The sequence below is a fragment of the Garra rufa genome, chromosome 23, assembly GCF_049309525.1.
Source record: "Garra rufa chromosome 23, GarRuf1.0, whole genome shotgun sequence".
Taxonomy (NCBI): Eukaryota; Metazoa; Chordata; class Actinopteri; order Cypriniformes; family Cyprinidae; genus Garra; species Garra rufa.
Window position 1 is genome coordinate 37,646,909 of NC_133383.1, and position 14,167 is coordinate 37,661,075.

Below are 14,167 nucleotides of genomic sequence, written 5' to 3' on the forward strand. Positions count from 1 at the left end.
TCTGCATCATGTCTGATTCATTCCAGTAACATATATTGCAGTTATAAACAATATATATTGCAATTATAAACAGATGTTTCCTTGTTTTACACAAGAAAACACTGTGTAATGCTACATGTTGTTAGTGTTTTTTAGGTCATTGTTTTGTGGGTGACAAAGTGTGTTTGTCGGCTGTCAACCTTTGCTAGTGTTCTGGAAGAATAAGTTTATTTGAGACCTGAATAAAGTGTTTTGGTAGTTGTAGTGCATTTTGAATGTGAAATGAACTGCTTTGCCAAGCTGAAAGTCAGTTAGGAGAATTGTGTGAAGAGTTTTGCAAAAGTGACCTAAGTATTGAGAAATGTGTCCTAGCGTCTGTAAAAAACTGTAATGTATCTTACAACAATAGGATGTAATATGAGGGTTTACACTTAGTGTATGTTTAGACAATATGTATTAGTACTACTGTGTTCTCGGATGGATGTTTAACACGATAAACAATTATTATTAATTTCTCAGATATAAAATGTCCTTTTTACATTTGTACAAATGCGTGAGTCTATGACTACAAAATCATAATATATATATAAATAAATAGTATGATGCTGCTGATTAGCCTGGCTAACACCAGACCGCGTTATGACTTCATCATGATTCGTGGTCTGGGAACCACATGTTCATTTTCTCGTATTTGAGGCGTGGTTTACGAATGCCCAGAGCCGTTTATTGGGCGCTACGAATGTCTATCAAATGCGCCTGTACCGGATGACGTATGTAGAGCGAACGCCAAAAGTTGCTCTTTTTTCAAATTAAACTTGCGTTCTAAATGCTATACACCGTGTCTACACCGGACGCAACAGTTGCCGCAACTGCTAAAGTCTGTCTACACTGGACGCGACAAGGTGACCGTTGCAAATCATTTAAATGTTGTGTGAGCACGTCATAAATAGAACACGGCAGCAGATTACTGTCGGGGATTTGCCGCCCCACGCCGCATCCAGTGTAGACAGCATAATAGGTTCTAATGTCATTTGTCGCGTCGCATCACGCCGCTCGCGTCCGGTGTAGACACGGTGTGAGGCTGCATCGAAAGATAACTTCGTGTCTGCTGCCATTGCTGGATCCATAGTTATTAACAAACTGCTTCAGTGAGTCGCATAGAAGGCGTCATCGTCTTGCTGCTCCCTCCCCGTTCTGTGATTGGTTCCCTATCTTAGGTGAAAATTAGGTCCATGGTTTCCAGACTAGACTAGCAGCGTGAATAAAATCGCGCTGCGCAAGGCAGTATGGGGAAACCCAGGCTAGCTGCTGATATTAACATGCTCACAGATGTTTTGTTTTTGTTTTTTAGTGATCGGAAACCTGCTCAACACATGAATCCTGCTGACATTTACTTGAGACGCCTCAAACTGTTTTCCTGAGAGCACTGTACCAACTTCAGATGTTAAAGAAGTTCACAAGTGAATCTCAAGTTATTTTGCCTGATAAATAAATCTATTCAAAATAAGCTACAAACATATGTTGTCCTTATATTCCTCCTTCATTCATTCTTTTGTTCCCTCAAACATCTGACTGAATAACTAATTATGCGGCTCATTATGCAGGTCTTTGTCTTCTCAGGTGAGAATCACAGCATTATTCCTGATGATTCACGCCTTCTTCACATACAGCCATTCTAAACAAAAAGTGTCTTCAAAAATTTAAATCAATATACTGTTTTGTGTAACCAAGTGAACGAGATGATTTTCACATCATTTGATAGAAAAACTCTAGCCTAACACATCCAGTTCTCAAAAGTCTTGTGAACAAATATTCTGTGTGTGTTTCATGACTTTATTTCAGTGACTTAAAAAATTTAGTTTTTCACTAAGCACGCATAAACGTTGTTTTCTCAAAAACACAAACATGTACATTCATGTTGCTTACATATTATTGTAACCCAATTTGTGTTGATTACAATTTAATCAGATTTGGGCCATTCATATGTTTTTAAGATACTGAAAAAAGCATAAATGTCAGGGCATGTCAAAACTTCTTCAGGGCCCCAAAACACCCTCAGACCCCAGAGGGTTAAAGATAATCTATAGACTAACATATTCATACTAAAAGCCAAAAAACTTTTGATTTCATGGGGACTTTAAACACGAAAAAAGTCATATTTTCATGATATGTCACCTTTAGGTTTAAAGCATTGTCAGTTGAGTAAGTAACATTGTGAACATTGTTTGTCAGGTTCAGATGCTTATGGGGAGGGGCATTCTTATTTGAGAGCATTTAATTGGACAAAAATCTGTGTATTGCAGGATGAGTTATCAATATAATTGATCCATTTTCTCAACAGTAAAAGATGAGTGCAGTATGTGGTGAAAGTAGATTTCATTAACGTTTATTGTTATATTATACGTTTATTTCATCTTTAATATGTTTATATTTAACCATCAAGTTTCCTAAAAACAGTCAGTACATTAATTTAGAGTTTTAAGGAATAGTTCAGCCAAAAATGAACATTTGCTGAAAATGCACTCTTCCTCAGGCCATCCAAGATGAGTTTTGAAGAAATGTAGCATTACATTACTTGCTCACTAATGGATCCTCTGCATTAAATGGGTGCTGTCAAAATGAGAGTCTATACATCTGATAAAAACATCATAATAATCCACAAGTAATCACACCACTCCAGTCCATCAATTAACATCTTGTTAAGTAAAAAGCTGCATGTTTATGAGAAATTTGCTACCTGGTCTCATGGTGTTATGACAAAAAGCTACCTGGGGGCACTTTTTTTGTGAGACACGAAATACGTATCAATAACTACATGCAGTTTCCAAAAAAATGAACACTAGAGGCAGTAAAGCTCTGACAATTTTTATTCATTTTCACACAAAGTATTATTTACAGAGTTCGATAAAGCTTGATTTTCACACAATTACTCAAAGAATATTATATTATGACTTAAAAACAATTTTAATATGCAGGGAGATTTGAAAACTGATGCTATTAAATGTTAGCATGTCAAATCCAGCTTCATATCTATGGGTTTTCATAGACGGTAGGTTTTTTTTGGTAGCTCACACAGTATGTAGAAGTACTTTAGAGGTGAAGAGTTCTGTTGAGTTGTTGGAAATAAATGTATTGATTATGCATTTCTAACTTCAAACCATTGCTTTTGGCTAAAATAGTCCTTTATGCATAATATTGTATTTTCCAGTGAAAAAGTAATCTGGTCTGGCACCATTTACAAGCTAAAACAGTTGAGAACAAATATGTCAGTGGATTTAATGTGAGAGGACAACAGGGAGGAAGTCCTAAATGGATTATGGACTTGTTTTTTAATCCATAAGTGTTGGTTTGAAGTTAAAATCGTATTATTATTAGTATTGTTTCTTAAAAACATGCACCTTTTAACTTCACAAGACATTAATTGATGGCCTGGAGTGGTGTGGATTACTTGTGGATTTTTGTTGGTTGTTTTTATCAGCTGTTTTGGACTCTCGTTCTGAAATAGAAAATGGTATGAGATAGGTTGATGATGAGTTCATTTAACTACATTTACTAGCCAGTCTTCTTCATAGTCAACCTTAGACTAGCACCAAACCATCACTTACCAGCATAAAACCACCTTTCCTACTGATCTAAGCTGTTTTTTGTTTTTTTTTCAGAAGGTTTTTAGTAAGTAAGTAAACAGGCACAAAATAATGCAAATAAAACATATTGTTTGTTTGGTGTGAGACGTGAAGAGCTCACTGCAGGCTTGTTAGTTTAAATCTGGAGGAGAGAGGAGGATTTTTCTTCCTACCCACTCACTCACTCACTCAGTCTCCTCCAGCTCTTTGTGCAGAAAGAGAATAAGTAAACATGGCTCAGGAGTGCCGGCCGAATGGACTAATTTGTCCTTTTCCTCTTATTTATTTATTTATTTAAAGCCTTCTTCCTTTGACACTGCTCATTCAACCATAGGCAGACAGCTCTTGAAATGGCCATAAGCTCAGAGGATTTTGCACAGATATTACACAGATGTGTCCAGTGAACGCTGACTCAGTTTGTCTCAAACAGCCGTGAGCAAGACAAATCCCCACAGTAAAGGTAAGTATTTTGCTTAGTTGCATACGGTTACATCAGAAACCATACATCATACAAGTTACATCATTAACTAGTGCAGTGTTGAGGAATTGATATAAATATACAGCCAAGCCCGAAATTATTCATACCCCTGGCAAATTCTGACTTAAAGTTACTTTTAGTCAACCAGCAAGTTTTTTTTAACCAGAAATGACACAGGCTTCTCCCAAAAGATAAGACGATGATGTACAAGAGGCATCATTGTGTAAAAAAATATTTCTCAGCTTTTATTTACATTTTAACAAAAAGTGGCATGTCCAAAATTATTCATACCCTTTGCAAACTGTCACAGTCTATGGGGAAATCCAAGGTTCTATACCATTCCAAATAGTCCAAGCTGTTCTAAAGCATCCTAATTACCCTGATTCATTGGGAACAGCTGTTTTAATCAACTCAACAGGTAAAAAAAAAGAAGCTCTCTGCTGTTGGTTTGTGGACAGTCATGGCTAAGACAAAGGAGCTCACTGAGGAACTGCGGCTGCGCATTGTGGCTGCTCACAAGTCAGGAAAGGGCTATAAGACCATATCTAAATGTTGTGAAGTTCCAGTGGCTACAGTGCAAAGTATTATTAAAAAATACAAGACGTTCAGCACTGTGAAAAATCTCAGAGGACGTGATCGGAAGCCAAAGGTGACACCTGTGCTGGCCAGGAGGATAGTGAGAGAGGTAAAAAAGAATCCAAGGATCACTACCAAGGCCATCCTGATGAATCTGGGCTCTGCTGGTGGCAACATCTCAAGGCAGACAGTCCAACAGACACTGAACACCACTGGGTTCCACGGACGCAGACCAGGGAGGACACCACTTCTCCAGATAAGGCACACAAAAGCCCGCTTGGCCTTTGCAAATGCTCATCTGGACAAAGAAGACGACTTCAGGTATTCTGTTTTATGGTCAGATGAAACAAAAATTGAATTGTTTGGCCACAATGATGTAGCCTTCATTTGGCATAAAAAAGGAGAAGCCTTCAAACCTAAGAACACCATCCCCACTGTCAAACATGGTGGTGGGAACCTAATGTTTTGGGGGTGTTTTTCAGCCGGTGGACCAGGGAACCTAATCACAGTAAACAGCACCATGAAAATGGAGCAATACATCAAAATTCTCAACAACAACATCAGGCAGTCTGCAGAGAAACTTGGCCTTGGGCACCAGTGGACATTTCAGCATGACAACGACCCAAAACACACAGCAAAAGTGGTGAAGAAATGGTTAGCAGACAAAAACATTAACGTTTTGCAGTGGCCCAGCCAGAGTCCTGACTTAAATCCAACTGAGAATCTGTGGAGGAGCTAAAGATCAGGGTGATGGCAAGGAGACCCTCCAACCTGAAAGAGTTGGAGCTCATCACTAAAGATGAATGGACAAAAATACCAGTGGAGACATGCAAAAAGCTGGTCAGCAATTATAGGAAGCATTTGATTGCTGTAATAACCAATAAAGGCTTTTCTATTGATTATTGAGAAGGGTATGAATAATTTCGGACATGCCACTTTTTGTTCAAATGTAAATAAAAGATGAGTAATAATTTTTTCCATAATGATGCCTCTTGTACATCATCCTATTATCTTCTGGGACGTCTGTGTCATTTCTAATAAAAAAAAAAAAAAAAACTTGAACAAAAGTAACTTTAAGTCAGAATTTGCCAGGGGTGTGAATAATTTTGGGCTTGACTGTATATATATAACTTTTTTAGGCCTACATGTCATGTTAGGCCCTCTAGATGTCATAAATGCACCCATTCAAACATGAACTAGCCACAGATGAAGTGTTTGATGTACTAGTTTTGACACACTCCCCTCTCGCTGTGTTTCTATGTGCAGCAGAAACTCTGAAATACTGGCAGAGGTAATAAAGTTTAACAGCTTCCCCGATAACTACATCTAAACATCAGGGGAACTCTGGAGCAGAAAGTAGATTTCCACCTCCTCTAAAACACAAGTCTTCTCACAGAAGCGTGTAATAGGTGTCAAGCAACACCTAATGGTGATTATGTGATTTTGTCCATTATTTTAGTACTTGACTGAAGGTTATATTTTGTATGCCCTTCAGCTGTGCTGAGTAAGATGCTGTCCTGCCACATTATTCAGATTGTTAATCAAATTAAAGCATGTTTTAATTGTGTGCAGTGACTTAGAAAGAGTATGTGTCAATCTGATGAGGGCTGTGGAGGTCGTGTCATCCTCAGTGTACAAACGCTAATTAATAGACCTCTGTTTTACTTCTACATACATATAAAGTGGTGCATTCTTTAAAAGACGATTTCCAGTTTGTGTACTAAATAGTGAAGTGTATTATACTGTATATACAGTATTATAGTATTTACAACACTTTGTTATTGAATGCTAGCTACAGCATTTTGTAGTATTAACTATAGTGAACTAATAAACTGTAATAAATACTGTAATATACTTTAGTTTTTACTACAATAATCTGTAGTGTATTTTAGTATAATACATCCTAGTTGGAGAAAACTTAGTACAGTATTGGGTAAAGTCATTTGTTTATAGTATAGTTGTTATTACCGCAGCAACTATAGAATTACCACAACAAATTAATTTAAGTACTGGTTAAAAAACACTATACTATTTGTGACCCATGACCACAAAATCAGTCATAAGGGTTTTTTTTTTAATTGAAATTTATACTATATATTATATTGTCTGAAAGCTGAATAAATAAGCTTTTCATTTATGTATGGTTTGATATGACAATATTTGGAAAATCTGGAATCTGAGGGTGCAAAACAAATCTAAATATTGAGAAAATCGCCTTTAAAGTTGTCCAAATGAAGTTCTTAGCAATGCATATTACTAATCAAAAAGTTTTGATATATTTACGGTAGGAAATGTACAAAATATCTTCATGGAAAATGATCTTTACTTAATATCCTAATGATTTTTGGCATAAAAGAAAAATCGATCATTTTGATCCATACAATGTGTTGTGAGTATTCAACAGGCTAGATAAGAGCTATACTACAAGATACTAATATTAACATTTCATCCTGTATTTTCTGAATGTATGAGCGTAAATGTTTGTAAAGCATTTCCAGGAATATGCTTGATCCGTTGATGACGCATTTTCATAAATTTAAGATACCTGTCATTTTATGTAATATCCCACAATCACTTCCCATTACTTTACTCACTAGTGATACAGTACCGATACATTTTGGTTTTTGGTTCTTGTAAAAATTGTTTTACTAGATCTATGTTATTTATGAATGAGGTTTTTGTTGTTTAATTTGTAAAACGTGAATGATTTAAACATTTTTCTGACATTTTAATATCCCATCGTACTCGTTTCATGGTTTTGCATACGTTGTGAAATGCCGCCATCTAACGATAAAATATGAAATTGCTTTATGACTGCATTATTTATTCCGTCTATAACATGTTTATTGATTTAAAACGTAATACAACCTGTTTAGTAATTTGCAGTAACGTTCACACTTTAATATTACTCTTATATGAGAAATTTCCCCCAAAACAGTAAGAATTTTAGTCGTAGCCATTTTTGTGAAAACACAAATAATGAATCAAATTAGAAACAACCATTATGTAGTGTAAATACAACAGAGAAGAAAATTGTGTAAAATTGTTTCTGACTCCTCTACAGAAATAATAAAATTTGTTTTCACACTGTACTGTGCGTAATGTCTAATGCCGTGCACCGGAAGTGCATCAATGCACCAATAGAAATGCTCAAACCTGAACGAGCCAATCAGAGCGATCGCGTACCATGACGCTCCAAGGCGGGAATTTATTTATCAGAAACACAAGAGTTTTTTACAGGCTGAAGTGCGTCTCATTAAACGAACTCGCGTAAACCCTTATTAAAACCGTATATTCTCCGCGTTTGAACGCTTAACGTTAATTTCGGAAGAAATGAATGCGACCGCGGATTTAGAAAAGAACACCAAACCCGTTGTTGATGGTGAGAACGTCAAAGTTACGCCGCGACAAGGGGGCGTGTCTTTAAGAAGAAGGTAAACAAATATACCATCGTTATAGCAATTGAAATACAAATATCAATACAAATCTGTTTTTAACATGTTTAGCAACGTTTGTTTATTTCATACAGGCCTTCAGATTCCAGATGTAACGCCAGGAGCGTCAATTCAGGTTTTAAATCTCCAGTACGTTAAGTCTTATAATTGAATCACATGTATTCAGAGAACTGTTGTGTTCATATTGTGTGATTTTTACCAGAGTGGCATGATGGAACACAATTAAGAGCTCCAATACAGTTTCAGCGTGCAAACTAAACAGAAAAAAGCTAGTGACTTGATCTTGAGGATTAAAGGGGACTCAATCCTCTTTTTATTTGTGATATGATGTCTCAATCTAAATTACTCTCACACTGGTATATTTAGAAACCAAAGAAAATATAATATAATTATAATATTATAATATTATTTTACCTTATTACCTACAGTAGGGAAATTACCTTACTTTTGTGTAGTTTCTACACTTGCAAGCAGGGCCTAAAACGTTTTGCCATATCTGCCATTTTAATCATGATACAAACTAAAGTTTTTGGTAATTTGAGAAAAATTACCAGCTATAAATATTATGAAACAGTTTTTGCAGTTGTTGCCACTACAACAGCTAAACCTTTTTAATAAGTAAAAAAAACTATACAAACAAAGATGCTACACACATGTAGCATAAACAGTTTTTATTTAAATTTTATCATTTAAACATTTGAAGCAAAAACAGAATGGTCTGACTTCAGAATTGTGAAATTATGCAAAACGATTAACTTTTTACCACAACAAGAACAGCAATGTACAGTGAAAGAAGTGCAAGATTTAGTCATTATACTTTTATAAATAACTGCAACCGCATTTAAAAATATATTTTGACACGAAAATTCAAATATTTTTCTGTTAATCTATTAGTCTGCTGTTCTGAGAAATTATATTTTTCTCCCATTCGAAAATGAATCCTTCATTCATGAGGGATGTATCACTCTCGAAACTTTGCTTCTTGTACAGGGCATATGGCCGAAAAATATACCCTGTATATTAGCAGGACGAAAAACAAAACTTTTATTCAGATTCTGAACGGATTATATGTAGTCTAGGAGTGCGCAATAGCCCTTCCTTGATAATCACTAAAAACGTGTCACTCCAGTTAATCGCAAAAGTCCCTTTATAATCAATGAACCGCTTATTTACAGTGAGAGGACTGGCAAATGTACAGGAAAAAAATCTGGCGTTTAGAGGCGAGTGAATTCAGAATGCAATGGCCAATCACAGGTGTTCAGGATCAACAGATATGTCTGTGTTTGGCTACATTGCTCAGCGCTACAAAAACACATTGTCTTTTGGCGATTTCCAGAGCACAAACACAAAAATGCCCTGGAGCCTTTAGTAAATCTGTTTAACCAATATCTTATTATTACAGTTTTAACTGAGAGTGAGTCTCACGCTGAATGCATGAGAGTTGGCAGCCCTGCATGATGCATACCTGTTATAAAGCACTTTGGGAATTTATTAACTCCAAAACATGCATGATACTTGCTGCGTAACTTAACTGATAACAGACATCAGATATGAAAATTAGAGTTAATATGCATATGTGGTATGCTGTTTGTGGTTTGTCATAGGTCCAGAAGCCCTGTATGGTAAAATCTCCAGTGTGTCCTGAGGAAGAAGCCAAGGAGCTCAAGAAAACACTTGATCGGCTGGATTCTGAGATCGCCTTGTTGGAAAAAGAGTAGGTAGTGAGTGTGGGGAAAGAGATGCAATATGCTGTAAAATAATCTGGAACATTTAGTTCAGAAGTCTTTTCTCAGTTTAAGGTGGGAGATTTTAGTTTTAGAAGTCATATGCAACATTTTAAAAGAAATAATTAACCTGTATATTAAAATTTTGTTGCAATTTACTCACCCTTGTGTCATTCCAAACATGCATGACTTTCTTTCTTTTTTTTTTCCGTGGCACACCAATTTTTTATATTTGTTGTGAAATATTTACTTTATTTGTTCATAAAGAATAACTTCTATATTGTTAGTTATATTTCAAGATGAATGCTTACTGGACTAAAGCAGCTTAGGTTTACTTGATTATCCAAACATAATTGTTTAGAAAAATCATGTTAATCTATCAGGCTTTTAAGGAATATTTATTCGTTCATCTTTCAGTCATCATTGTATTGCACTGCATTATATGTTTTAAAACTACAGAGCTTTTATCATAAAACTAAGCATTTAAATATATTGCAAAGTCATATTTATAAAAAAAAAGATATTTATAAGCATTTATGTAAGCATTTTGACCATTTTAATATGCCTGAAACAAAAAAAAAAATTGTATTGTTGCTCAGTTTGTTCCTTTAAATTAAATATCTTTAATATGATACTACATAAGCCATAATATTTAATGTTCAATAAACTTAAAATTCAATAAAACTAAATTTTTGTATCAAGCTTTACAGGGTTTAAGTAACTTAACACTTGAATTAAAGTCATTTTGTAGGTAAAACTGTAATTTTGTGTGACAGAATTTCATTTTGGGTGAACTACACTACCAGTCAAAAGTTTTTGAACAGTAAGATTTTTAATGTTTTTAAAGAGGTCTCTTCTGCTCACCAAGCCTGCATTTATTTGATCCAAAATACAGCAAAAACACTGAAATATTTTTCCTATTTTAAACAACTCTTTTCTGTTTTAATATATTTTAAAATGTAATTTATTCCTGTGATCAAATCAAAAATTTTAGCATCATTACTCCAGTCTTCAGTGTCACATGATCCTTCAGAAAACATTCTAATATTCTGAATTGCTGCTCAAAAAACATTTAATATTATTATTATGTTGAAAAGAGATGAGCAGAATTTTTTCAGGTTTCTTTTATGAATAGAAAGTATAGAAGAACAGCATTTTTCTGAAATAGAAATCTTTATTATCACTTTGGATCAATTTAAAGCATCCTTGCTAAATAAAAGTATTATTTTTTTAAATAATTAAAAGCATTTTATTTTATTTTATTTTAATTTATAGTATTGATAAATGTTTCTTGAACTGCAAATCAGGATTTTCGAATGATTTCTAAAGGATCATGTGACACTGAAGACTAGAGTAATGATGCTGAAAATTTGCTTTTGATGTATTTTGGATCAAATAAATGCAGGCTTGGTGAGCAGAAGACACGTAAAAAACATTAAAAATCTTACTGTTCAAAAACTTTTGACGGGTAGTGTATTCCTTTTAAAATGTCATTGTTATATTAAAAAAAGCTGGTTTATTGTAGGATTAAACTGATCTTGTGTTACTCTGTTCTTGTGTTTGTAGAGGATTTGTTGTACAAGAGCTGGATCAACACATCGACCTGCTGCACGAATACAATGACATCAAAGACATTGGACAAACTCTGCTGGGCAGATTAGGTAAGACCTGGAGAAACAATTATGTGTTTAATAGTGAATGCAACTGTGATTTATGTTGGTCTGATAACTCAACATATAATATTTTACATTCCATACCATGTTAACTGTTCATCTCCTCTCCATAAACGCACACGTCTCCCATCCCACTGATATAAGTGGGTTACAGCTTCCCTACGCTTGGCATTTCTCTCTAGTGTCAGGATTATGATAATGGCATCCTCTGGTATTATCGCTGCATACTGTAATATAATAGACCCTTTCAGACTCCCAGCATGCTGAGTTTCTTGCCTGCTCCGGGCTCGCTGTGACTTCAGCTGGTCTGAGGGCCAGAGGGGGTCTGTGCCACGTCACTCTCCCCCATGTGATCACTGACAAGACAACTGTCTCTCTGTGTCTCTCTCAGCCGGCCTGCGTGGAGTGACCACACGAGACTTGTACAGTCACTTCGGCCTCGAGTTGGACGACTGACTGAGCTTCATGAGAGGACAACAAGTAACTGGAAGGCCTCATATAGTATCTTTGTATTTGTAGCAAATACACCAGGTTGTTTTCTTCATGCTGTTGTGGTGGATGAGAGAAATTAAATAAGAAGTTCACTTCCAGAACAAAAATGTACAGATAATTTACTCACCCCTTGTCATCCAAGATGTTCATGTCTTTCTTTCTTCAGTTGATAAGAAATAGTTTTTTTGAGGAAAACATTTCAGGATTTCTCTCCATATAGTGGACGTCTATGGTGCCCTCGAGTTTGAACTTCCAAAATGCAGTTTCAAATGGCTCTAAACGATCCCAGCCAAGGTAGAAGGGTCTTATATAGCGAAACGATCTGTAATTTTCTCAACAAATTGACAGTTTGTATACTTTTTAACCTCAAATGCTCATCTTGTCTATCTTTGTGGGAACTCCGGTTCAAGATGGGTTAGGGTGTCGAAAAACTCCAATCTCATTTTCTCCTCCAACTTTAAAATCGTCTACAGTCGTGGCCAAAAGTTTTGAGAATTACATAAATATTGGAAATTGGAAAAGTTGCTGCTTAAGTTTTTATAATAGCAATTTGCATATACTCCAGAATGTTATGAAGAGTGATCAGATGAATTGCATAGTCCTTCTTTGCCATGAAAATGAACTTAATCCCGAAAAAAACTTTCCACTGCATTGTAGGGCTGTCCCCGAATAGTCGAAGATTCGATGCATCGATATGCGGAGCCTGATTCGACCACCGATCTCACAGTCGAATCTTCGCGGGTGAAACGAGCATCATACCATTTTGCCAATATGGGGGTGCTCAATGTCTAATTGCACACAGAACTACTGGTTTTGTACGGTTATATTAAGTTATATACAGCCTTTGATTATGATAATGCAGTAAAAACAAAAGTGAAAAGAAAGAAGCGTTCAATAAATATTTTTAACGTGTTTGTGAATAAATCCAACCACCCCTGTGACTAATTTAATTTTCACTTTCCCTGATGCATGACGAGATGAGGACCATCTTGACGGCAGGGATGGCGGCGATCACACCGAACGCGTTTTTGCAGTTGGAGGCGCCTCTTTTGAATGGTTTTCTGTTGGCAGTGAGCGTTCTGCACGCTGTTTATGCGCCCCCGGCGCCTCGCGTTTTGCAGGAGCGCTCTGAGCGCCTGAAGTTGAAAAAAAAAATCAACTCTGAGCGGAAAAACGCCCAACGTCATTCGCGTTCTTTTCCATTGTCCAATCGAATGAATGGAGAGGCGGGCCTTCTGTTGTGATGGCGAAAGTTTACCGTTGCTTAAAAAGTCCGGAGACTTTTGGAGGAGAAACCTTTGGTGTCTATCGTGAGTAACCCGGAGCTGTATTATTTAGGGTTTCTGCTAATATGACAGTTTACTTAACAGCAAAAAACTAAGATTTTAGAGCGCTCGCGCTATAATCCTTTGATTTGACTGACAGGACAGCTGTTTTGGTCGTTGCTTAGCAACATAAAAAAACCGCAGCACACTGCTCTTTCATTAAAAGTCACCAAAAAAGGCAGTGCTGTGCGCCTCGCGTTTTTAGAACTAAAAGACGCGTTCTGTGTTTTTATTTAAACCTAAATAAGTTTGTCTGTCAGTTGGCAGGCAGTTTTGGTCGCTTATAAAATAAAATAAAAATAGTTTTACCCTCCTGCTGACTATAGTGTCGTGCCCCTCCCAACCCATTCACACACGCACATAAGCCTAGATGATTCGACTATCGGTCGACTATAGAAAGATTCGAAAATTCTGATTCGACTATGAAAATTCATAGTCGGGGACAGCCCTACTGCATTGTTAAGAAGGCGTCAGGGCGTCCAAGAAAGTCCAGCAAGCGCCAGGATCGTCTCCTAAAGAGAATTCAGCTGTGGGATCAGAGTGCCACCAGTGCAGAGCTTGCTCAGGAATGGCAGCAGGCAGGTGTGAGCGCATCTGACGCACAGTGAGGCCAAGACTTTTGGAAGATGGCCTGGTGTCAAGAAGGGCAGCAAAGAAGCCACTTCTCTCCAAAAAAACATCAGGGACAGATTGATCTTCTGCAAAAAGTATGGCGAATGGACTGCTGAGGACTGGGGCAAAGTCATATTCTCTGATGAAGCCTCTTTCCGATTGTTTGGGGCATCTGGAAAAAGGCTTGTCCGGAGAAGAAAAGGTGAGCGCTAACATCAGTCCTGTGTCGT

At 36.5% G+C, this 14,167-nt stretch overlaps 1 protein-coding gene across 1 annotated transcript; it reads left to right on the top strand.

Annotated features, from left to right (window-relative positions):
* The first annotated feature begins 7,902 nt into the window (after window positions 1-7,902).
* swi5 (SWI5 homologous recombination repair protein) lies at window positions 7,903-12,578 on the top strand. The gene is made up of 5 exons (XM_073829002.1): window positions 7,903-8,090; window positions 8,186-8,240; window positions 9,716-9,825; window positions 11,402-11,496; window positions 11,900-12,578. Exons 1-5 carry the CDS (start codon window positions 7,990-7,992, stop codon window positions 11,962-11,964), a joined length of 426 nt encoding a protein of 141 aa, XP_073685103.1. The 5' UTR covers window positions 7,903-7,989; the 3' UTR covers window positions 11,965-12,578.
* The last annotated feature ends 1,589 nt before the right edge of the window (window positions 12,579-14,167 follow it).